The 27901-nt window shown below is 42.5% G+C and overlaps 1 protein-coding gene across 1 annotated transcript in view; it reads right to left on the bottom strand.

Annotated features, from left to right (window-relative positions):
• kcnq3 (potassium voltage-gated channel, KQT-like subfamily, member 3) overlaps positions 1-27901 on the bottom strand; it is a gene marked incomplete at its 3' end in the record, with an annotated part of 172173 nt that overhangs the window by 141130 nt on the left and 3142 nt on the right. The window contains exons 2-3 of the mRNA XM_079529280.1: positions 24602-24836; positions 23599-23852 (exon numbers count right to left, since the gene is read on the bottom strand). Of these exons, the coding sequence (XP_079385406.1) occupies positions 23599-23852; positions 24602-24836 (489 nt within the window). The remainder of the gene's footprint in view (positions 1-23598; positions 23853-24601; positions 24837-27901) is intronic.

The following is a 27901-nucleotide window of genomic DNA, read 5'->3' on the forward strand; positions in this document are numbered from 1 at the left end:
AGCAGGCCACAGAGCGAACGGCTAAGTTGTTGGTTAACACCCCGATCGCCCAGGACGAAGTTCACAGTCCTTTCAATTAGTATCACCCAGCGCCCAGGATGATCAAGTTTTATAAAAAAGACGGAGGTTATTAATATCAAAGCCGATCGCATCGCCTCACAGCCTGTGAGTGCCTGTTGCGCAACACTTGATGTTGTGTAACAGTGGAACGTCATCGAAAATGTTCTGTTCAATGTCCTGTTTTGCCGACGAGACCGAAAATCTTAAAAGGTTAATAACTCTCCATCGAAATCATTCCATCCAATTCTAAGTAAAAGATCATGTCTTAGACGGACCACCGCGGTCCCGTCGCTAGTCGCGTTATTTAATCATACCTCCCGTTGTTGTCGATCGGCTCTAGAGTATTTTGGCTACATTTAGCTGCTACAGCCACATCCGGGATAACATCCGGTCCGTCGGTGAAAGTGCTCAGCTACTATAAATCGCCGGGCGCTATGATCTAATGTATTGAGACAATAAAATAGGCTAACACAGCCAGAGCCAGGCACACACAAATAAATACGACATTAGCGTTATATATTGTCATTTTTATATAGAGGGGAAACATTATAGGGAGGGAGGTCTATCGCGTTGGAATGATTCATGTCATTGATGTCATTTTTACACTGTTCGTTTAGCGTGCCCTCCGAAAAATAAAGTCACAAACAATGTCTGTTTATTTCTCCCGAAAAAGTTGTTTTGTGAAGGCGAAGCCTTGCCTAGCCTTACAGACCCGCTGCCTATGATCGATGTAATTTATATATATTTGATTGATTGTGCCAGCAGAGAGGTCCGTAGCAGAATTTTTATAGCAGCACGGTTTATATATACACCATAGGATAGACCAAGTCATGTGACGCATCGCCGCCACAAATAGTGCTACAGCGTTATCTAAAATGCACTTCCGCATACCTCAACGGCAGTTACTTGGATCCATGAACATAAAAAGAGAGACGTGTTTTGCCGATTCAATATACCCTGCAGAAGGCAACCTGTTTGCCGAAACGTTGGAATAATAACGTTTATAGCATCGTGACGAGCTGTGGACCTCTTTCCTTTCTTAGTCAAAGGCTGTTTTCAATGAAATGACTTATAATATGAATAAATGCTACATCCTACATTGTGCATAGTTTCTGTACCATACCACGTTCCTATGTCGCGCATTTCATATCAGCGCATCTTACCGTCTCGTTTCTGTATTGAATCAATCAAATGTTTATTTTGTACCGTAGGCTATAGTTTTTGAACTGTTTGGTGTTACATCACAAGCAAGGAATGTGCAGCATTATTTTCAATCAGTATAAATAATGAATACTTTGTGTTAATTCAAGAATGTTTATTGTTTCTTAGTGTTACACAATATAACAATATAAAGCATGCAAGGTGTGACATAAAATCAGGAAAACATCCTATGGCATTAGTTTCTGTACATTTATCTGGATGGCACACAAAATGTTGTCTTTCTCTTCTTTCGCTTAGATACACTTGACACATGTCATAGTAAATGTGCCAGTGCATGTTCCACACGCCCGTTTGTCACATTTATGGCAGCTGATTAGCGTCTTGTTTCCACATCCGTCAAAAAATGTGTATAAAGGATTTTATGTCACACATGCATGCTTGTGATGTAACACCAAACATTTCAGGCCTACATGGTAATATTCGTTCAAAAACTATAGCCTACGGTACAAAATAAATGTAGGATGTAGCATTTATTCATATTATACACAAGTCATTTCATTGAAAACAGCCAACAGGAAATGTCATGCACAGCTCAGTCACAATGCTATAAACTTTATTATCCCAACATGCTAAAGATGGCGTGTATAGTCAACATGTATTTATTTAGCTATGCTCAATAGATAGGTGGAAACAATACGCCAGTCAGTCAACACACCATATTTCACCATATTTTTGATGCGCTGATATATGAAATGAATATGTGCGACATAGGAACGTGATATGGTGTGGTGTGGTATGGTACAGAAACTATGCACAATGTAGGATGTAGCATTTATTCATATTATACACAAGTAATTTCATTGAAAACAGCCTTTGACTAAGAAAGGAAAGTGGTCCACAGCTCAGGGTATATTGAAAACGGCCTGGAAAAAGAAAATCGCATCGGCAAAACATTCTCGCTCCAATGAAAGGAAATGTCATGCACAGCTCAGTCACAATGCTATAAACTTTATTATTCCAACATAATTATGCTAAAGATGGCGTGTATAGTAAACATGTATTTATATCTATTGAGCTATGCGCTTGGTGGAAACAATACCACACACCATATTTCTTTTTCCGTTTCGAGAAATAAAGTCAGACATCGTTATTTCTGCAAACCGCATATAACAAATATAACATCTAAAACAACATTTAGTTTATGTAAGTTTGTAATGTAAGTTTGCCTACATGTGGAAGTAGTTGGAATGCAAATGACACATTAGCTTGAACAATGCCCGTCTCCAGCCGGGAGGGAGGTGTGAACTTCACTGCTTGTGGGGGAGAAAGGGTGAGGAGTCTATAGAGTGGTCCCACGGACCGAAAAAGAGCAGACATTTTAGTAGAATTATGTCTAAAATCATATTTCCAAAACGTTTCAGATGAAAAAAAAAACAGAGATGGTTTGAATCGAACATTTAGAAAAAGTCATGCAAGGGGAACTTTCTCAGGACTTCATGGGCAAAGAAAATCCACTTCAAAATTTCAAAATCGGTCAGAAAGACCGCTCCGACGCGCTAGTGTTAAATAACCCTGGGCAATCGGAGTGATAAAAGCCTGAAAATACACACTAACATGAATCCAACACAACGCTACACAATACTGATGATAGTGTTTCCCAACAAGTCTACGAAGCTTCCAATAACATCTATGAAAAAGTTTAATCCGCAACACAATTCAATACAACATCTAGTGGGGGTCCCCGCTTCATCTCCCTCTCAGCTAAGGGGTCTGGCCTCTTGACCTGGAAAAGGTTGAAGACGTTCTCTCAGTCTCTCTCTCAGTCACACCCTGCTCATTGCTGTGTGCTAAACATCTGGCAGGATGACTATAGTGACTGACGCCTCTGTCACAGATCATCATCACACAATGACCTCCTGGCTGTGAAGCTGTCCTTCACACACATGAGACCCAGTGGTGGAAAGTAACTAAGTACATTTACTCAAGTGCTTTACTTGAGTACAATTTTGAGGCACCTTCACTTTACTTTACTTCTACAATTCAGACAAATAACTAATGTGTTACTATTTTTATATAGGTTATATAGATTGTATAGGTCGTTTCAGGTGGGGAGATAGTGACGCGCGCCTTCTTGCTTGGATCAGCAGGGATCGTGCCGCAGTCTCACGTGCATCCACGTAGCGTGACCAAAGCATGTGCACAAATGAGCATGTGTCACAGAGAATGTCACAGGTCCACGCCCGCTTGAGTCTCCGCCCCTAGCTCAACTTCTCCACGCGTCCTCATTGAAAATGAATTACCGATACTAAGGCACCCACGCCCCGTGTCAAAAGGCCTTACATCTGGGGCTGGGGGGGCTTGCATGGGGGGCATTTTAAATAGAAAGATTTGGTGCAACAATATTTTCAGATGGGGATCTGTGACCCAAAGACATTATAGTTAAGTAGTTAACATTGAGGAAGAAAGTCCTAATAAGTAGCCTAACTACACTTTTGAAACAACCCCCCCCCCCCCCCCTACTTCCAAGACATCATCAGGGAATTGTACTTTTTATTCCGCTACCATTATTGAGAAACTTGAGTTATAGTTACTATTGAGAGCTCTCTTTCTCATTGGCTGCCTTGTCTCTAGGCGACCACTAAGCCAATTGCCAGCATTGCCAGCATTGCAGCCAACAACAACCTTAGAGGCAACATGCCATTGTCTAAACGACTAAACCCATAGTACACCATGGTGCACACACACACACACACACACACACACACACACACACACACACACACACACACACACACACACACACACACACACACACACACACACACACACACACACACACACACACACACACACACACACACACACACACACACACACAAAATCCATTTACTGTAGAAATCATTGTCAAAACAAGATAGAAATAATAATCCGGACACCAACCTGTTGCCTCACAATTATTTAGGACAGATCCTGTTGTTGTTTCCACACACACACAAATACAGATAGACACAGATATTTAGATTGCATAGCACAGTTCTGCAGATATAATAAGGCAGCTGGTAATTAATTGATGTAATCATCAATTCTTGTTAAAATAGGACTTCTTGATTCGATTAAGTGGTTGTATTTTTGGTACGTTTTGGTCCACGGAGATCCCTTCCTATATAGTAGCACAGTATACTAAACTACAAAGAGAAAGAAAGAAAGAAAGAAAGAAAGAAAGAAACTCCACCACAGGTGACCATCACTCTCTCTCAGTCACACAGGCTGACGGCTGCGTGCTAAAGATCTGTCCGGTGTGACGCCTCTGTTACGGGTCACCAGACAATGTTCTCCTGGCTGTGAGAGCTGTCCTTCACGCCAGCCAGAGACCACATGCTGGCGATGTAATCGTCCACGATAATCACAACGTATAGGTGTACCGTCGCCTCAGGTCGCCTCCACTCTGCCATCTGGGCGCCGTGGTCACAGCGGCCAGCTCATTAGCATCCCGCCGCGACGGCACGACAGGGAGGGGAAGTGACCTCGCTGTTACCACGACAACGCTATTAAATTGATAACTCGACACGCGCCAGCTATAGTCGGTTTTTCATTGATAGTATTTCATAAATAGGACATGCACACGTCGTTTTTTGCCACTCAGTAGGCATTCCTGCATAACTTCCAGGTTTGATGATGATGTCACGTGCTATACCCTCTATAGAATCAGCCATTATGATGCCATCAAGGTCCGCCAAAATACCTTTTAGTTGAGTAAATCAACTGTAGATTTAGACTAGTAGAGAATTACAGTACATGATATTTAGTCGACTAAACTAAACTAAAACTAAAACATTCCAGATGAGAAAAACGTGACTAAAACCAAATTACATTTTAGTCAAAGGATATGACTAAACCAAATCAATATTTGCTGTCAAAATCAAACCAAAATCAACGCTGACGCTCGCGTGTGTGTGTGCGTGCGTGCGTGCGTGCGTGCTCCTGCAGAAGAAAACTGTAGTTGTCAGCAGTAAGTAGTGTCCTGAATTAGGTTTACATGTCAAATAGATGAAGGGCCAATCAACACACAGCGTTCATGCACAGATCCAACATGTCTTTTAACTCGTTGGTAACAGAGCGGCGGGGTCGTCCGAGCCCATTAACAGCATTATGGTCCTGAGGCATCCATCCATCCACACAGGATGTTAGAAGCACCTTCCATCTCCACTACTAGCACAGATGATGTTATCGTCGCTGTCGGGCACAAACCGCTTATCTCCATATTATTGTAACTCTCGTAAATGAAGGGGCCCACTTGATCATGCTACAGCGTGACACAAAAGCATACGCATAAAAGCAGATCTGCGAGCTCAGAACGCGACGCAACACGGTTTGAGCTTGTAGATCTGCTACTTTTGATGCTTTCATTTTGAATCCTGGAAAGAAACAGTTTTGGACATACTGTATGAGATTTACACTTGACAGAGACGATATCCTTTTAGCCCAAGGCTTACATGTTTGACTGTATTCAATCAAAAAAACCCAACCATGCTAAAAGCTGTTAAATGCCTCAGTGCCCAAAACAGTTAGGTAAAGGTTACAGTACACTCAAATCCCAATAAAAATCTGACCCAAACAAACAAGAGTGGCGATAAGTCTAAAAAAAACTGTCACTCATGTAAACATCCGGAACAGTTCCTGGAAGGCACATTTGAATGCATTTTATTGAGAGACAGAACTGAGTTTTTTTGTGGTCGTTAGTAGTCAATAAATGTGCCGATATGTGTTGCAATAAGTGCAGGCAGGGTGGAAGGGATGGAGGAAAGTGGAGGAAAGTTATCTGTGACTGAAGGGTGCCAGCAGGACAGAGAGGGAAGATGCATACAGTAGTGAGAAGGGGGGACCCCCAGTGGTCCTTGAGGGGGTTCAAGGTTGTCCCCAACTAAATGATGGAGAGTTGGTAACCAAATGGACCCATATACTAGACTGACACGCAGTCAGATGTTTTTTAAATGGCCGTGGCTAGCGATTCAGAGCTGGATCCAGGCTACCCATAATAACTGTACGTAATCTTTAACTCTTGAGAGCGTAAAATGAAACCAAATGGGTCTATTTGGTTTCATTTTACACTCCAAAGAGTTACATTATTGTTAAACCATCTGCATTACTTATTTTACAGTAGAAGTAGTAGTAGTAGAATAATTGTTATTTCGATCAACGTTTGCCTGTTATCTCTATGGTGCAATACCACAAAATCGTATCCAATGATAACAAAATATTCCACATTTCTGGTCTGAGAGGCTAAATTTAATAAAATCCGTGGCTCAAATGCTGAATAAATAATAATACTGAATGAAAAAATGTATAGCCGCCAATGCATAAGGTTTAATGAGGACACAGAGAAACCAACGGTTCGGACAGATAATACTGCCTTCTTCAGGGTGAGACTGTTGTGTTCCTGCCCTCGCATGAAATGCAGACCAGCCTCTCCTCTGTTGCGGAAATATAAAGAAAGTTTTACCTACTCACCAATACAAAGGCGGCTTGTGTTATTAGAAAGCCGACTTTCCTTAGTGGATGCACTCTGAGCCCCCCACCTGGACATGTTTGCGGCTGGGTTTGTTTTAGATTTAAGGGCTTACCTTGATATACATACAGTAGTTGTGCAACACCACACTCAACAAAGGAAATAAAGGAAAAAAAGGCTGAATTCAAGTTCTTTGGAAAAGGCAATTCTATTGAATGCTACCTTTGAGTACGGCATGGAAAGGAGATTTATTTTACCATAATATGCTGCATTCATGGTCTGGAAAGGGCACTTTTTTACAGACGGGTAAAAGGACAGGGGCTCAAGCCCCTTTGATGTCTACACACACAACAGTTAGCGATTTAAGAGACAAAGCCACATTTCAGAATTGAACTATGAGTATTCACAGTGGAAAATTGTCTCAACTCTATCCTCTATTTGCCAGTTCATGAATACAGAGCTTATGTATGCCTTTCTTGTTGCATTAGGCTACTGAAGAGATTGTATTTAATTTTTCTTAGTTTAACTTTGAAAAAAAGTAGTTCCCCAAAAAAGTAGTTCCCCATGTCAGTAGTAGTATGGGGATGAAAACGTGAAACCAACATCACCGCGGTATCAGTTCACAGGTACATTTGACATTTGTCTACAGTGGATTTAATTTCAGCTTCCAGACATCCACTCAAAACAGTCCTTCAATTGGCTTATAGTCACTTCCACCTTTTAATATTCACAGATCATTGCGGTCATTTAGACATAGGTGAATTTAAAATTGGAGGCGACTTAAGGTGCAGGGTTTGGCACAATTTACTGATGTTCCTGACTTGCCATATGGTAATTTTTTTAATAGTTGGACCACATTTTGCCACCCTTGCTAAGTACCGCTCTTAGGCAATTGCCTAGTTCGCCAGACCATTCACCAGATGAATGCAATTGGCAGACAAATGGCTCCTCCTCCACCGTACCACCTGCCTGTTTGGCAGATAACAAAATGGTCCTTCGGAGGTTTTAGTTATAGCTATAATGAAATTGTGAAATTGGAAGATAACCAGCGATAGTTTTGAGGTTTCAGTTAACTGGTAAATGGTGAAATTGACTGAAGTGATAGGGATGGACCATTCCCTTGAGGCAATTGCACTTAAATCTGTAGTGACCGCTGACTGTTGGTAAGAAAGGCCGCAGAGGTGCAAAGACACTAGTACATTTACTCAAGTATTGTATTTTGAGGTAGGCTACTTTTACTTCACTGGATGACTTCCGTTTTTCAATAATTCATACTTTTACGTCACTACATCTCAGAGGCAAATATTGTACTTTTCACTCCCTATCTTTGGCTATTTGAAAATAGCCGATCTACAAGATAACAACGCGTCACATTGTGAACTTGTGGATCAGCTATTTTTGAAAAGATCTTGAGAAATGTAAAAAACCTTTGTAAAGAAAGAAAAAAGCAATAGAACATTCTGCGAGTACTTTTACTCTTGGTATTTTAAACATATTTCCCCTGTAGCTATTGCACTTAAAAAGCTGGAATAGTGAAGGCTGTTGGTAAGAAGAGAGATACAGCCTGTGAGTGCTCACATGTGCATTATCCTGCGGATTACACCACTACTTACCAACTAAATCAATACTTTGACAATAAATATTGATTTAAACATATAGCTTCTGCTTTCCAGAGCCATACACAGAGACACAGCAGTGCTCTGTTGTTTCTCAAATATTTCTCACAACAATGTTACAAGTAAAAGTCTTGTATTGAACAAAATATACTGTGCCAAACGTAAAACAAAAGTACTCCTCCCCTGCATAATGTCCCATTTATTTATTTTCCCGAGTTTTCGAAATGTGTCAAAATGGTTTGAAAATAGCAGATCTACAAGCTCACAACTAGATGTGACACATTGTGAGCTAGTATGTACTGTAGATTGTCTATTTCCAAATAGCTGCAAAGTACAGTATGAAATAATCTAAATCTGCAGTAGTAACTAAGTAACTAAAGTTGTGAAATGTTTGTAGTGCAGTAAAAATATCAATATTTGCCTCTGCGATGTAGTGTGAGAGTAGGAGTATCAAATAATGAAAAAGAACAAACAAAAAAAGAATACTTTTACTGCATGATTCAAGTAAAGGTATACCAAAATGTATGGTACTTAAAGGACCACTTCACCACTTTTCAACCTATCTTCATATAATAGGTCCTCACTAATAATCACGCCACGTATTGAGGGTTTAAAAGTCGGAAATTACACATCGACATGAATCAAACATTTTAACAGAAAAGAAAAGTACAACAAAAAACAATGATAGTGCTGTTAACACTTAACCCGCTAGCATTTATTGAAAGGATCTAATTCACGCCAGCATTTTTCCCAGTTGAGCTCTTATTTTGAAAAGCCACATTTCCAGACTTCCGGAAGTAGACATATCCTAGTAAGTAACAGGTCTCGTTCAACTGTTGTTTACAAGATGGATCTATGCCGGGGAACTGGAGGCCTCCACAGCGTCGGCTCTGTGCCATCAAAGAAACGTTGTTTTGACCAAAAATGACATCTGGGACATAAGGTCTATGAAGCGATCTATGACATCAATGAAAAAGTGTAATATGCATCACATTCACACATTGTATACAATATATGTAGTGAGGGTCCCTGCTTCATCTGTTTCTCAGCTAAGGAGTCCTTGGCCTGAAGGGGTTTTCTAGAGGGTTTAAGTGGTTAACCATACAGGTGCTTAAAGCTTCTGTGTGACAGTGGTGCTATACAGTATACACAGCACCTAAATAACCCCTAACGAACCACTGAACAACCACAATTGTTATGTATAGATAAATAAGAGGAATTTGTCTCTCGTAGGTCAAAGTGAAAAAAAAGGAGATATATGTATCTCGATGGGGTATTTCCAGTATAAACAATGGACAAACATAAATAACATTCAGCGTTTCCCAGTGCGTAGCGTTTCCCTCTGCAACCTGCAAAGCCGGTCCAGAACGTTGCGTTGCTGCCAAGCATGTACCATCTCTCAGTTGCCAGTGAGTCACCCAGACACTACCTGAGAGAACTGAATGTGTTCTTGCTGCTCTGCCGCAAACTTGATATAAATCAAACCAGGTTGACAGAGAGTGCTGTGCCCAGAAGGAAGGGGTCTGTGGGCGCCAGGCAAATTTACGCTTGTCTGGATGAAATGAACACAATAGTGGAATGTATGGTGTGAGGGAGGAGAGAGAGAGAGAGAGAGAGAGAGAGAGAGAGAGCAGTGGTTCTCAATCAGGGCCCACTTGAAAATCCCACCCATGTGACCACTAAACACGGGCAGCCATTGTTAAATTGGCGTGTATTCTCAGACCGGGATTATTTTAATGATCCATCAATCGACAGTGTTCTGGCATCGGAATCGATATGGAACTAGCACGGCATTCCTATAGTATCAGTTTCATAATTTAAATATTTTATAATGTTTTAAAGAAAAAACTAAATTATAACCACATCATTTCCTTTTCATGTTAATGTTATCTTTAAAATCAGTGTTTTGTCAATAATTTGGGGGGCCACTTGCAATAAACTCACAGCCCACCAGGTTGATGAGTGGGAGAGGGATGAGTGGTTTCTTGTATTTATCTGTTTTTCTTTGCTTTTGCCTGTATTGCTTTCCTTGTTTTCTCTAACCTGTACAGCACTTTGTTTGACCGTTGGACGTTGGTTGTTGTATTATCACTATTATGTGCTTTATAAATAAAGTTTGCGGTGAGTTGAGAGAGAGAGATAAAGACAGAGAGAGAAAGCGATAAAGAAAGAGAGAGAGATAGAGAAAGAATGAGAGAGAGAGAACGAGATAAATAATGAAAGAGATAGAGAGGGGAGGAAAGAGGCATGGGGAGAGAGAGAGAGAGAGAGAGAGAGAGAGAGAGATTTGTCGGTGGACTCTCCGTGCTTCATCATGTTCATGATCTTCTGCCAGTGTAGGAGAGATGCTGAGTGAGGAAGTGGGGTGTTTATTCTCTGATCGACCCCGCTGCGTTTCCGCGAACAAGGACAGCCAGGCAGCGGCTGTGACCTCTCCTCCTCGTCCTGCACCCTGCCTGGCGTACCCGCCGATACCACGACACCCCTATCCCCAACCCCCTCCACCTTCAGTAACACCTCCATACAGGACGACAGTTGGTAGTTGGAGAGGGACATTCCCGTGCTCGAGCAGCGCAGTGGTAAAGTGCCTGCATGCCCGCCACCGCAGAGGTTGGGGGTTGGAATCCATCGTGGTGCATCCGCCTTTGTCGAGTGTCTATACGAACACAATTGGCCCGTGTTTGAGCCTGAGGGAGGGTAGCTTGAACCATAGATATATATAAACTCTAGATAGCTCACCCGCGCTGTTGGCCAATGGAGAGCGACGTCGTTACGTGGCGGCCATCTTACCTCGGGACACATAACATTGTGTCTATGGGGCATGTACTCTTAAATGACCATAACTTGCTCAATTTTCAACCGATTTTCAAACGGTTTGGTTTGTTATAAACGCCAGAGACGTCCGCATACGTATATGATTTTATACGCCGTTCATATAAAAAACATAAATTAAGCAGATAAGCGTCCTGCATCATAGCCACGTTGACAACGTTTGTAATAAACCAACCCGTTTGTAAATCCGTCAAGATTTGAGCGAGTTATGACTGTTTCTGTTTAAGCTGCCATTGAACATACTGTACTGTAGCCCCGAAGTAAGATGGCTGCCGGGTGAACGACGTCAGAAACTCCGCCTTGAGCCATCTAGTGTTTATATATATCTATGGCTTGAACAACCTCTATATGATTTTCAGGGCATAGAGGGGCGGGACAAACTAGCGCTGGAAACCGAAGCCAACTTTCTATTGGTTCACCAACCTATGATCACACTCTCTCTCCAATTTAGAATTTAAGCATTTAGCACTGCTCATTTCCAGAGTGACTCACATTAAGCAAGGTAATAACACACATAGAATGCAAACAATATACTAAACTAAACAATATACAATCAAAAATAATAATTTGTAGGCCTACATTGAAACTTTAGGATATCAGGTAGAAAATATAAATTAGAGTACATTCTAAACATTGTGATTAAGAAACAAGCAGCAGTAACAAAAACACATCTCTCTCTGTCTCTCCCCAATACATTTCCAATGTACTGTACCTGACAAGTAGAATAGCAAAACACAACTCAACTAATTGAAGGCTATAATTAGGTCCAGGTGGATTTAGCAATTATGAGACTGCAGGGAGCTGTTCTGGTGATTACCTGACTCAGCACAATATGCTGTGTCAGCCAAACATGACTTGGGGAAAAAGAAGAGAAAGGAAAAAAAGGTTGTACACAGCCTTACTACCGAAGCTTAATAGATTTCATGTCAAAACTGTTATGTTTTCTCCTCGAACGTAATGAGAACAATATGCAACTGAGAGCAATCTAATGTTGCTGCATTAATGAAAACAATGTTTGATGCTTCATGCACTTTATCCCATAAGAACCGGGAAAGCAACTGTGTAATTTTAGAATTCTTTGGCTATTAAAAAATAGCAGATCTACAAGCTCATAACATGGCACAAAGTGACACGATATGATCATAATAATTATAATAATAACAACAACAATGATATCTCTCTCTACATTGTCTGGAAGTGACAAGTTACAGTGATATTTATAATGATCTCGAATGGAACACAACAAGATACGTCTCCATGGGTCCAAATGGATAAATATTACAAATAATAACTTGAATTTATACATAGCGCCTTTCAAGAAAGGACGATTTACTTTACCCTTTCAAATAATGCCTTTATCTCGGATTTGAGATCGGAGATAAAGGTATTTGAAAGATGTTTACAACGAGTGGATACGCGCGGCAATCTTGCTTACGGTATAGGGCTCAGTGACGTTATGTTGTAGTTTTCCCAACCCCCGTAGTGAGTAGGTTATCACCCACCGTGGCTCAGTGATGTCATGTTGTAGTTTTCCCAACCCCCGTAGTGAGTAGGTTATCACCAAGGGGCCAGTGAGGCTTTCCAACGTTGAAGCACTGGGCCCTAGTGGTAAGAGCAGGCGGACCCGTGGAAGTATGATTGGGAAACCCCGTGCAGCTGGGCTTTAACGTTGAGCGCGTTTGCGCTTCCGCATTTTGGGCACCAAATTTTGGTGCCCAAATCGAAAAAAAGGCGGAAGTAGAAGGCTCTTCCGGGTGCTTCAAAACGCCACTGAGCAACTTCCACTGACATGAATAGCGGGGGGGGGCGGAGCTTCGCGCCAGATCAGTCTCTATCCTTTTATATACTCTATGGTTATCACCCACCGCGGCTCAGTGATGTCATGTTGTAGTTTTCCCAACCCCCGTAGTGAGTAGGTTATCACCCACCGCGGCTCAGTGATGTCATGTTGTAGTTTTCCCAACCCCCGTAGTGAGTAGGTTATCGCCTAAGAAGTTGAACTGGAGTATGCGTCGCCTTTTAGCCATGTGATTTATGGTTTTCTTTCTCTTTATCTTTCCATGCTGCACAAACTGGACACGGCACCTTAAAAACATATGTACACATCTGCAAATTATGCAAATATTTCTATATGAAGATGCTTATGTTTCTAAAATAATGTACACAACAGCATATGTTGCTAATGCTAATGTTTGTAAAATAATATGTCCTGCATGTGATGGTAATGTTCGATACATCATGTATCCTCCTTTCACATACACTATCTGCATAAATATGTACATACAAATTGTTCTAAACTATTACCCTGTTTTCTATCTCTTGTTTTCTATCTCTTTCCCTTTTCTGAGGGAGTAATTTGGTTCTATCAGTACAGAACCACATACATGTTCAATATGATTTAGTTGAGTGAAGAGGTGGGGCAGCAACAACAGTATTAGAGCGGAGAGTATTTAATACGTCGTAAAAAATAAAATGTGACTCCACATTGTTCCCCTTGGGGGAAGTTAAACAGAGCAGACACTCCTAATGCTAAAACACTGAAGACATTACCGCAAATGACACCAAACCACAAGGCTCCAAACAAACACCGTCCTATCAGTGCTGTAGCAATATTGTCACCGTCGTGGGGAAACCTTGTATGTCTGATATAGCTATTTCAGGAAATGTAACTCTGTTCCAATGGATCCAATGCAGTTAGTCTCGTTGGGCGTCGGACGTCGGCCGGCGGATGGACCTCGGGTTCGGCTCCTGCGGGCGACCGCGGAGTAGCGGCCGGCCCGGGTCTCGTCTCGTCGCGCCGCCTCGTCCGGCCCCGCTCGTCTCTGGGTCTCTCTCTTTTCTTTGGTTCATATGTATAAAGCCAACACGACTTAAAGCTATATAAGCAGCTTTAAGTCATGTATTTGTATAAGTTGTATTTTTGTATTCAGAGTCAGACAGACAGCAATGGCTAAAACGCTCCCCCAGAAAATGTAGTCTGTGTGACACATCTAGGGGCCGCTTCTGCATTCAAACATTTCTTAGAGGTTTTGTCATTTTGACATATTATTGCTATTGCATGTTATTGCAAAATATTGCATATTATTATAGCAGCTTTTCACCTTCCCTTAAAAAAAAAGAGGATTTAGAAACTCACAACACAAGCTCACACCTCAAGCTCAAAGCACTTCGTGCCACGATTCGAGCTTGTGGATCAGCTACATGTGCTACTTGTGTGTGACGCTGTAGTATATGATCAAGTAGGGCGTTCATTTACACAACAAGTTAGAATATGGAGATAAGAGGTTTCTGTCACAGCAACAATGTGGTGCTCTAATGGCTGCAATTTGCGATGGGAGAAACCGAACACAGGCCCCGTCAGCCCACAAAATGTCCAGAGACACTCAGACACCAAATATCATCGCTGTCGGGTGAAAACCTTGTATGTGCAAAACTCCTAATTTTCAGGAAATAGAAAGAAAAATGTTCCAATGGATCCAATCAATGTAGTTATGATTTAGTCACAAGCTTGTGTTCATACTTTTCAATGGTTAATGTATTATAATAGCAGATCTACAAGCTGACAATGTGTAACTCTGTAGTATGACATTGTAAGGCACTCATTTACAGGAAATAACATACATTTGGACATACGAGTTTTCTGCCCATCAAAAAATGATATTTATCATTTCACAAACACGAAACACCACAGCTTCCTAATGGATGCTGTGATGCTGTGGTGCGTGCGTGCACGCGTGCGTGCGTGCGTGCGTGCGTGCGTGAGAGAGAGAGAGAGAGAGAGAGAGAGAGAGAGAGAGAGAGCGAGAGAGAGAGAGAGATGTTAAAGGCACAATTAGTATTTGTTATGGTATGGAACCAAATGGACCTATTAATGGTCCATTTAGTTCCATTTGTACTGTCCGAGCTACAGACCCATTAAGGTCCATTTGGTTGCTGTAGGGCTGGGCTATATGACTTCAAATCAATTTTACAATTGTTAAAGTTAAAGCAGCAGATCTACAAGCTCACACAATACATGTCATGCAACAATTTTTTGCACTGCACCGTTGTGCAACGAAGCATGATACAGTGCTTATAAGTGATTAGTCAGACTAATCGATTTAGTGTATTATTTACGGTATTAAGGTACGTTCAGACATGGATGGTTAGAGCGGCGCGATTACATACAAAGTCAATGCAAAGATGAGAAGTTGCACGAGCGCCGCGAACGGGCGCGGCGCGACCTAGCGCAACACAAACGGGACGAACCGAGGCGAATATTTAAATTCAAGTCTGAACGCACCACCTTTAGAACTCCATGTCATGAAATGTCCATGTCAAATGCACATAACATGGAGTCAAATGCCATATTCAAATGCCCCCGTCAAATGCACATACAGTAGCCTATTATACTATATGGAGTGAAATGCACATCAGCATGCACTGATGTCAGACACCGTGTCAAATGCACATAATGTAATATGGAGAATTTCAACATGCACACCGAGGTTCCCTGATATAATATGTCTAGAACCTATTCCAAGTTAAGTCCAGTGTCGCTTACATTATCAACGCCAGCTTCTGAGAAAAGGGTTACAAATCATGCAGATATAAGTAAGCTTTAAGGCTTAATAGCCAGTAAGAAGACCAGGCAGGCTCTCTCTCTCTCTCTCTCTCTCTCTCTCTCTCTCCACACACACACGCGCACACACACACAGGTGCGCGCGCGTGATGTGTAGGTGTCATATAGGCCGCATTGTGTGCAGGTTTGTGCATGTGTAGGAGAAGAGAACACACAAACGGTTCAGTTGCAAGGTGCTGATTAGAATATATGAGTTCATATTTCACAAGATTGATAGGCTATTTTCACCACAAAATCACTTATAAACAGATATGGCCCTCTGCATCTGGGCTGGCTGGTAGGCTGTGCATGATGTGTGATCCATCAGTAGACACATAGGCACATAGGTATTGTGTGTGCTTTCTATCACCAATAGAAAGCACAGCATCTAAATAGGCAACACTTGACATAGTCCTCAAGATTACTACAGGGGGAGGGGCTTTTACAACACTTGAACCCAAGCAGCCGCACTCTGAGGGGAACAGCAATGTCATTTTGAATCTGCTCTAACATTTATGTGCACTGACAAGTATGCTGTACAAGTGTACATGGTCGCAAATGTTGGCAAACTAGGTCAGAAGTCTAAGTCACAGGTTACTAAACACAAAGTTTACATCTCCAAAATAAACGCACAGTGGTTACACTGGATTTAATTCAAATCCTGGTCCCTGTAACCAGTGAACTTGTTGACTGAATGTTTTCTCATGCATTGTTCCTGTTGACTCTTCCAGGAAGCAGAGTGTTTCTGTTATGGCGTTAATGCATGAAAGATCAATGTGTTCAGTGACTGAAGAGCGATCGCACGCCCTGCCAGTGAGAGATAAGTCACGGTGCCATAACAGCGCTGTGACTGATTTCCATGGGGTGTTGAGATACGCGAGGTTGTATGAGTAGCGGGTTCAATTTCCTGAAGCTTTAGTAACACAAGGAAGTCAAGCATGTTCATGCCTCCAATATAGGCCAGCGATTCCCAACCTAGTGGGTCCCCAAATAACTGGCAAAATAGTAATATATATATAAGACTTTATTCAGAACATAATAATATATCTCCTTAACATGAAAAGAATAATGTACTGTAAGCCGAATGGCTGCCATGTTAAGGTGAGACATGGTAGGTGAATAGGGACAAAAAGTGAACTAATAGCTATCACAATGAAACTTCTCCAGTTGATTACTTATATTAAAACTAAGATTTTTTGTATTACAAGTTTTCTGAAATGATATCTTTAAATATGCAAATTAGGCATTATATGCGCTAATTTGCATACATTTCGGGACGATAAATCTGAAGATCGAATAAAGCCAGGTTCAAAATGATTGTTTCATTTTGTTGACATATTAGAGACAAAGAAAATTACAGAAGGGATTTTAGATATCTCTAATTATCAACAGGCATAAAAAACCCAATTTTCGACATGTTTTTGGGTATAAAATGTGATGTAAATCAGGCTGTGAATGATATATCAACAAACCCATCTGTAAATATCTGCAGAATATAGTTATGAATAAGACTGGAAAGTTTGGTGTATGTGAGTGCAACTGAAGTGGAGATTCTTTGTCCCAGGTATGAGGAAAACTCATTTTGAGTAAACGGCCTTTAAAGAATTGTATTGTAAAATTCCAAAACGTTTTATTTGAATCCACTATTTCGAGACAAAATATCTCATCCAAATCTTGGCAACAACATATAATGCCATATATCATTGGAAAGGTCTGGACGAGCTGACTGTGGTTTGATCCAAATATGGTCACTTCCTTTGTACCAACAACCAATCATGAAAATGGTGGATTTTCACCCAGCAAAACGAGCTGTCATTGGCTAAAATAAACTACTAAAATAAACATCTAAATCTGTGTTTTGAATGTTTATTTTGCTTTAGTTTGGAAGAAAACATGTTAAGGAAGCAAAATAGCAAAAAGAAAAAGAAAAAAAAAGGAAAAAATCATGATTTCACCTACCATGTCTCGCCTTAAGTGGTCAGCGAACGCTTTTGAGTTTTTCGGGCTTCAGTTGTTTATGCTTATTATAGTGCACTGTGTAAGAAGTTGTCAAAAACCATAGAGTTATAAATAATAGAGACGGCACCGGAATTCCTATCCCATCCACTTGCATGGAGTTGCTCATTCATGCATACTCCCTTTTCACCCATTCTTCCGGCTCCGCCCAGTTTGAACTACAGCACATCATAGAGTTGCATTCATGAATGTGCCGGGCCTAAAGCATGAACAAGCACCGCAAGTCGTCTGTGCGTGTGCGTCACGTACGCACCCATAATGACGTAGATAGGCCCAGTTCGGCTCGAGCTGCAGCACTTACGCTCAGCCAGCATGTCCTTTTGGCTTCAATGCTTCCTTTCGGTGGTCGGGACTTGTCAAAAACACTTATATATTTATAAATGTTGTACTTGACCTTTATTTATACATCAAAGTCCCACATGAAGTCCCATCGAGATACATTATCTCTTTTACGAGAGAGGCCTGTCTGGGGGTAGATTATGTAGAATGGTTGTTGGGAGAAAAAAGGAATACAAAAAAAATCAGATAAAGAAGGAAGGAACAAGTTTGAAATGGCAGGCGCTGACATTTGTAAAAGGGCACTTTTGGTGAAAATACTGAAAATAGATCTCCAAGCAACACCATGCGTTGCAGCACAACAGATTGTGAGCTTGGAGATCGGCTATTGTCGGTGCGTGACACAGCACTGAACTAAGTATAGTCAAGCTTTTACTGCAGATGTGGTGTACGGCATGCATGGATTTGTACATGGAGGGCAACTCTTTCAACATAGAATAGCTGCGTTCAAGTTCAGGAGGGTTTGGAAAAGGCAATTCTCTGGCATGCAGCCTTCGGGTACAGCATTAAAGGAGCCATTTGCATTGCTTTCCCCCATAGTAAAAGCTGCATCCATGGTCTGGGGGAGGACACTTTCTTACAGACGGGTAAAAGTGCAGGAGCTGATATGTACGTGTGCACGTGCCTGCTGCCTACTGATTAATGCCACAGGTAGGACGGTTTTCTGAACGGTCCGGAGCCCTCGGCGAACTCGGTTGCGAGTGAGTTCAGTGAGCATCGAGTGAGCGTGAGGTCTGTCTTGTTTCCAGTCACTTTGACTAAATCGCTGCGTAGCCTTGCAGAATGTGCTGCGTGGCCACTCTGCCGCTAATGAGCGCTCACAGCTTCTATAATGAGCCGCCTGCAGAGAGCTTCCATCAGACCAGCTGTTTCATAATACACCACACAATCAATAATGTGGAAAAAGTTCACACTCTGCAGCGTTGATTTTGCTGACTAAAACTAATACGGAAAATGTTCCACTCCCTTTTTTCACTGATGAAAACTAAACAATAACTTTCGTCAACAAAAAAAGAACTAGACTAAATGTTAGGGAGAGACTCGTGGAAAAGAGAGCCAGTAGAACAAAAAGAGAAGTAATTTTGTGTTTGGTTGTGCTTGGGTGTTGGGCTCTGAAAATAGCCGATCTACGCGCTGCGACGTGTTGTGAGGTTGTAGATCGGCTATTTTCAGCATGCAAAACATGTAAAATCAGGCATTATGATGCCATAAAGGCCTGCCAAAATTATTTTTAGTCGACTAAATCAATTGTAGATTTAGTCGAGTAAAATAGTATGATATTTAGTCGGCATAAACTAGACTAACATTTTTTATATTTAAAATATGACTAAAACAACATGAAATTGTATTCAAAGGACTGTGCTGTCAAAATCAACACTGCTCTGCTGGACTGGAAGGCTCAGCATGGAAGTGTGCCGGCTGGTGAGAGGCCAGCGCGATAGAACAACGAAGCAGATCTGCTTTTGTTTTGTTTTGCCGAGCAACAGTCTGGCGGCGAAGGCTTCAGTGTCCGAGTGTCCAGACTGAGGATTCATCTTTAGAAAGCATTTGAATCGCATTTCAAACTATCTAGGAATGCGGTTGAAATATGATTCAGAAAAACCTGTGTCTATGTGTGTTTTTTTTGTTTGTTTTGGCTGTCCGGGCATAATCCAACCAATTTGACTCTCCAATTCGTGTGCCTTATGAGGCGCATTGAATGCTAGAACAGAGTGAGATGGTAAAGACAGAAGCTCACTGGTTAGTAAAAAGTGAAAAGCACTCGAGTATACTTTGTCAATCGAATATCCCTGATCAAAGAATAAAGTAAATTCTTTAACATTAACAAATGAAAAGCAGTCCCGTTGCATTGGGTGGTAGTAGCTTCTCAACGTGGGGCTCGGGCCTCACCAGGGGTCCAAAATGAACCCTGTGTTGTCGCTGTCCATGGTGCTGAGGTCTTGCTATGTACGGTAGGCTTCCCCGTTTTTCCTACCTGATTTCGCACCAGTGAGGGGAGGGAGGGGCTAGCCCACACCGTGCCCGCCGCAGTAAGCACACACAGAAGTCAAGGCAGACTGCTGTGGAACGTGAAGCACAACGGACCTGCGCTTATGACTGAAACAACACAAATAAACAGAAAACAAAAACAGAAGCCCAACGAGGATAAAGTCCAAATGTCCAGTGTGCTGGAAACTTCAAATTTCTCTAACTATTATAAACGTTCACAACAGTACAAATAATTGTTTTGAAACGGCTATACTAAATTGGTCAATATAAGTAAAATAATATAGGCAGCCTTTCCATAGGAGTCTCTTTTTATATTTGTCCAAGAAGAATACAGCCAGTAGCTCATTAAGTTATGTAACATTAAGTAAAAGAATATAGGCAGCCTTTCCATAGTATCTTTTTATATTTTTCCAAGAAGAATACAACCAGTAGCATATTAAGTTATATAATAGGCTAACTAAAACATTATAGTGGCTATAGGCTATTGGGAAATTTACTGTACACTAACTCATTTACCTCAGAGAATGTTTTCATTCTGGATAAAATCATGAAATGGTCTATGGTCTAATCTAATGGAATAAATGGATAATCAAATGCATGAGTTTTGACGATTCAACTAAATAACTAGGGCCGTCGCCTTGCCCCCCCCGCCCCTCCCTCTCCTCACTGGTGCGAAAGCAGGTACACAGGAAAAACGGGGAAGCGTATGGTAGACTTAAAGTCTTTCAGCACCATGGAGAGCTCTGCACGCTTTATCAGTATATATGTTGTACTGTAATGGACATAAGAACATGACAAAACGTTCTAATACAGACATCTGTCTGTCTGTCTGTCTGTCTGTCTGTCTGTGTGAGAGAGAGAGAGAGAGAGAGAGAGAGAGAGAGAGAGAGAGAGGGCAGGATGCAAACAGAGACAGCCAGAGAGAGGTGGAGAAACACTAGCAGGGTAGATTCTTTCTGGGAAACGGCCTGGTGTCAAGAGATTTGTCACACTGCCAAGACCCACGCACACACCCCTCTCTTTCTCTGTCTCTCCGAGGTTGTACCAGGCAACTCCCTACAACTCCCAGGGCATCGCTGTAAAGATTAATGTCTGTCGCTGTCTCTCACTCTCACTCTCACTCACACGCACGCACGCACGCACGCACGCACGCACGCACGCACGCACGCACGCACGCACGCACGCACGCACGCACGCACGCACGCACGCACGCACGCACGCACGCACGCACGCACGCACACACACACCAGTCCGAAATGGAAGCTCAGCAGATGTCAGGGTCCCTAAAGTCCTTACATAACCTCCGGGTGTCACCCCTCTCTGATCAATGACCCTGTGACCTCCACAACACAATGTCTACACACTGACGCACACTGAAACACACCACCCTGCCTGTGACAACAGATACGACGCGACGCGACGCGACACGACACGACACGACTAACAACATTCATCCTTAGGGTGGGGATCCTTTAGGTTTTTAACGATTCCGATTCCTTAACGATTCAGTCTTAACCGACACGACACGACACGACACGACTAACAACATTCATCCTTAGGGTGGGGATCCTTTAGGATTTTAACGATTCCGATTCCTTAACGATTCAGTCTTAACCATTCCTACAGGCTGTTTCAAATGGATACTGCATACAGGGCTGTAATGAGTTTGAGTGCGTATACATTTGGTTCCATTTGTACACTCTCAGAGTTATGGTGGTCCTTGAGTATTGTAATTGTATATAGCAGACGTGAAGTCCACATAACAGCTCTGACATTGTGATACAACCCAGGTGAGGAAACAAATGTGATGGAACTGTGACGGTTCCGGTTCCTCAATGTTGGATCCGATTCCTCCGGTTCCCACAACCCTTAGGCCATGTTGTTACAAGTAGTTACGCTGAGCCAATTTGAGGCGGATTATTGGCACCATTATTGAGCACACACAAAACACCCGGAAGCGTCATAATCAACAACATTCACACACTTCAAACATTTTCAAAACCAAATCAAAAAGTGCCATAATAGAATATATAGAATTATATTGTATACACATTTTTGCCTATATGCCATGCATGTAATGCCATGAAAGTAATTGGCTGAGTTCGGACTCTTGTAAGGACTAATAAAGTACTGCCAACGACTCGACTTCAGGATTGCGAGGGTACGAAGCGGAACATTGCTTGTGTGTGTACAGTATGTGTGTGCGTGGGTGGGTGTGAACGCGAACGTGTGTGTGCATGTGTGTGTGTGTGTGTGTGTGTGTGTTGCCGCAAAAGGGATAGCACACACACACACACACACACACACACACACACACACACACACACACATACATGATGACACACTGTATGATGTAAGATGATGCGTAGAAGGGGTGACAGGTTTTCTTTTCATGTCGCTGCCAAGATGACTTCAGTGTGGTGGCTGTCAGCCAGGGGTGTCATTTATACTAAAAAAACAAGCTGCAATCAACATAAAACACACACACACACGCACACGCACAGACGTTTGGAATCTTTTTGATACAAAGCTCACATGGGGGTCCCTGGCACAAAATGTATTTTCAGATACGGGTCATTCGCAGGTCGTTGACTTGAAAAAGTTTGGGAACCACTCATCTAATTTAATGTTCAGAGGCACTTTGATGGTTTGACTGCTCTGCTGCAGTACAGTCTCAACAAACAAGCATCCATGAAGACCTCCACTGTCTACATGAGTTCCAATTTCCCTACACAACACAACAGACTGATATTAAACAAAACATTGTCACATTTGCTTACTGTAGGGTAAATGTGTGTGCGTGTGTGCGTGTGTTCCAAGTAGCCATGAGACGGATTTACACTATCCGGCTATTTAAAAGGTTTGTTGGTCCCAAAATGTGTACAACAATGGCAATAAGCGGATTTGCATTTGGATGTATGTCTGACCACACACAAGTAAAGTCCTGAGTGTTACAAAGGAGTGTGCAAAACGGTGCAATAGGAAACCAAATGTGGGTCGTAATTTAACTCAGGGAATGTCCACAATGCAACCAAATGGACCCATTGATATCACAAAACTTCTGTTACTCTGCAGAGGATCACACATCACATGAGGAACTGTACACTTAGACCTAGATCTACATGATCCAATATAATGTTTCTCCAACTGACAGCACTGATTATAGAGACAATATATATATATAGTAGCGTGCATGTTTTCATACATATCCTGTAGCTATATGTGGTGCCAAAGCAGAAAAATAAATTATGCATGACTGACTTCAATACTACACCGCACATTATGATTACACTGAGGCTTTTACAGTGTATATCAGAGTCCCAGAGATTACAAATCGTATCAAACGGGTGTACCTAGCCACTCTGAAACAGGGGGTATGCTTAACTCTCTTGCAGAGTTAAATGAACCCTCAAGACCTTGACAGTGCCCACACATAGTAAAAGTAAACAGACCGCAGCCGGGCCGTTTTATTGTCTACTCACACGAAGGCGTGGTAGAGCAGCGCCCACCCTCGCGGTCTCTCCAGCACGTCGTAGATGAGGTTCTGGATCTTCCTCGTGCGGAGGTTATTCCTCTTGGTGGGACGCGTGTAGCCCAGGGGGGTCTTGGCCAAAAGTCCGAAGCCCACCATCCCTTGGATCTGGAGGGACCCCCGCTGCTTCTTGCCGTCTGAGTCCCGGCTCCCGGGGACCACCAGGAGGAAAACTCCATCTTTGTCGGCACCGGTGGGAGTTCCCTGGTGGTATAGGCAGGTCATAGGGAGTAAGTATCATTTACTTGAGTAGCCTATTGTACTGAAGTAGCCAATGTTTTATTGAGTATCTGTACTTTACTCTAGTATGTGTATATTTCACTGCCTATCAAAGACTCCACTACATTTCTAGGAAGGGAAAAACGTACATTATTAACTGCTTAAGCATATTTAAAATATAATGGAAATAGCAGATTTACAAGCACACATCTGATCACATCTGCTATTTTTACTTTTTATATTTTGTGGTGGACAGAAACTAGATACATTTACTTACTCTACTTATTTGGAGGTTTTTCGTTTTTAGTTATTTGGGAATGACTTTCACCCTGCTACATATTTCGATATTGTAGTTTGGGACCCCAAAAAATCTATTATTATATTACCAAATAATCACTTAGCCCCCTTTGTCACAAATATTGCACAAAATAGCATATCTGCATGCTCACAAAGCGGGTTGATTAGCTTCTAGTCTTCTATTTTCACAATGATTTCAATTTTTTATTTTACTTATTTTAATTTCAGAATTGACATTTCTTTTTTTCCTTTTTTTTTTTTTTTTTTTTTACATTGTTTTGGAAATGTTCCAAATGCATTGATATGAAAAACTAAATGTCTACTTCGTTATGTGTAACCTAGACTTTTGAATACTTGAGGTAGGCTACTAGCCTACTCTGTTGCCCACTGGCCGCTTTGAATTGAACGGAATCGAACCGATAGTCAGTCCTACGTACCTGGTGGTCCAGCAGGTCCCCGTGCACCACCCCTCCATGGGGAGTAGCGCCGCCGGCGTTCTTGTCCTCGGTAGCTCCGTTAACGCCGGCAACATTCCTGGATCTCAGCCCCATGGTCAGCAGCACTGGCAGCAGCGGCGACGAGGCGAGGCTGTGGCGGTGTGGAGAGCCGACAGAAGCCGCATGCCATGATCTGACAGCCCGGAGGGGAAACCAGGAGGAGACGGACGATTCACTGAGGAGTAGGAGGAGGAGGGTGGAGATGATGATGATGATGGTGATGGGTCATTTGAGGATGATGGTATGTCTCCTCATAGTAGAAGAAAGCAAGAAAGGGAGGTGCTCTTCTCTCTCTCTCTCCCTCAACTGATGTCTCTCCCTCAACTGATAGGCTACTGATGTGGAGACTGGAGAGAGAGAGGAGATCCAGACAGAGAGAGAGAGAGAGAGAGAGAGAGAGAGAGACAGAAAAGAGTGCTGACACCTTCTCTCTCAGTAAACCTTCGTGGCCGTTATCCAAACGATCATTAGAAAAGCCATTAAACGAAGCCCGATCTCTTCTCGATCAGGTCCATTGATCCACCGTGATTGCCACACCAAAAAGCAACAATTTGCCGTCTTTCTGTTTCTTCCCGTCGCCTCCTCACGTCGCGTTGGATCTAAACAAAGAGCCGCCACAGGGCGGTTACTATACCCTAAACATATAACAAAATAATAGCAAATAATAAAGCGGCATAACGTAAAGTTCGCATCGGGTGGATCCACGAAGACTCTCCTGTAGAAAGCGACCAATCAGGGGCTTGGATCGGGAGCGTCTTACAGGCGGCTGGCTACGGGCGGCTCCGACCCTTTAATTCCATCCACCTGCCGATATCAAACCAAAAACACGACACAACACCGCGTGCATGCACGGATGGAGCATGGAGGGAGTGGTGGTGGAGATGCCCTGTGTGTGTGTGTGTGTGTGTGTGTGTGTGTGTGTGTGTGTGTGTGTGTGTGTGTGTGTGTGCGTGTGCGTGTGCGTGTGTGTTCCGTGCGTGCGTGTTTTACATGAGCATTTAAAACAGTAAACTCCTGAGTGATAGTGTATAGGGCAGGGCAGGCTACTAATGAAGTTACAAATGGATCAAATTAACACGAGGAGTTCATATATAGGCGGAAACGGAATGTTACGCATTTTGCTGACTCGCCATCTCCACAGACCCCTGACTAACCCTGAATTAGGTTAGTGACGTCAAGGTGACGTCAGATGTCCATGTATTAGGCCGAGCTACTGTTGGTTACTCTGTCAGGATTAGTTCACGCTGGGCAGGTTATGATCTCCTGCCTGCCTAGGCCTATACCTATACAGCCATTTAATGGTGGATAAAGTATAGGATATACCCAGGGGCCAGGGCCAAGACATTCTATTAGATGGCTCCATGGCTATATACACCTACCTATAGGCTACTGTATGGGGCTGGCCAAATATTACTCCACTGCTACAAGTGATAGTTGCTCTGTCAAATTCCTACTTGAGTAAAGTATTCAAAAGTACAATGTGGGCTACATTTTCTTTTTAATGTCAAAGCGATAATTTATTACGCCTTGTGACGTCACACCTACAATCCCCGTTAGGCCCATGGAGATCCCTGATGTCATCAATATTAAGCCCATATGGGAATGTCGTGAGTCACACCTTGTGACATCACACCTTGTGACATCACGCCTCGTGACACGCTCCATATATGGAGACATATGGCCATGAACCCTTAGCCTGGGTTCCAGCCTGATTTGCTGCGTTCCGCGGGGTCTGAAATGTCACTTTGCAATTCAGAATCACGGAATGCAGCGATTCAGGCTAGAACCCAGGCTAATGAACCCTGGCCATACCCGTTTTTCATTGTGCATCTTTTTTATGGAGGAGACTGCCGACGAGTGGCGCCGCCGTCTGGCCAGGGAACGTCATCAAACCCTGTACACTCAAGACACGCTCCATACTGTATATGGCCAGTATAAATTAATTCCTTATATTGATCTGACCCCCTATCCCAAAGCGCCAGTGCTCGCCCAGCAGTCTGCCATCACCCAGGGTGAGGGCGAGGTCGCTTCTCGCCCTCAGGGCATCTTACTGGTTGTAGTGGTTTCCTTCCAAAAATCTTAAAAATAGCATAAGAAATAGCAGATCAACCAGCTCGAATGACGATGTAACCCGTTGTGAGCTTGTAGATCTGCTATCTTCGCTATAGAGCACCGAAGTCCTGACGTCACTGTCAGTAGAGGGCGTAAATCCACAGGTTTGTCTACTTTATATTTGCATTGTAATCTCCATAGGGGGATTTTAGATCGCCTCATATAAGAACTGTGTTTGAAAAATAAACCGATCACCCCGGCCTTTTCACTCATATGGATATGAAGCATCGACTGAAGGTGGAAATGTACAAATATACCCAAAGAGTAACAAAAAAATCACACCCGTGTGAACTGAGTGGTGCAGTGACGTCACACACTAACCATAGCAACCATGCTGGTTTTTTTGGTACGAACACGTGTACACGGGTACAAAGCCAGTTGTTGGAGTGGTTTGCACCACTCAAAAAGCGTTAGAAACGAGCCAAACAACCCAGAGACTACATTTCCGGGTAGGCGGGGTGGCTGCATATGCCCGTCGCATATATAACAGAAACTGAATGTTAATTACGTTTATTTTTATTTTATTAATATTTAATGTTTCGTGGTTAGTACGAGTCGAGTCACCACCAGCTGAGCTTACGTCAACGAGGAATCTCAGGAACGCAATGTGTTGACAGCTGGGTGTGACGTATATTAGCAGCGACATTGCCTTCATAATATGTAGTTTCAAGGCTTTTGCGGCCACATTAATTCCATTTTCTCCAGAAACTGGCTGTATCAAATATGAATGGACATCATTAACGACGCACAGCCACTCCCCTGACAGAAAGGCCGGGGTGGTCGGTTTATTTTTCAAACACAGTTCTTATATGAAGCGACCTAAAATCGCCCTATGGAGATTTCACTGCAAATAAAAAAAGACATGAACCTGTGTATTGGCGCCCTCTACTGAAAGTGACATCAGACTTCGGTGCTCTATAGGCCTACTTAAAAATGCAATTCATTTGAAATGGGCCTATAGCCTCAAAGTCCATAGACTTGGCTGGCAAAAGATTTACATCATAAGTGCTCTAAACTCTTCTTCTTTTCCTTTCGGCTTTTCCCTTCAGGGGTCGCCACAGCGAATCATCTGCCTCCATCTCACCTTGTCCTCTGCCTCCTCTTCTCTCACACCAACTAACTTCATGT

This window comes from Electrona antarctica, assembly GCF_951216825.1.
Source record: "Electrona antarctica genome assembly, chromosome: 19".
Taxonomy (NCBI): domain Eukaryota; kingdom Metazoa; phylum Chordata; class Actinopteri; order Myctophiformes; family Myctophidae; genus Electrona; species Electrona antarctica.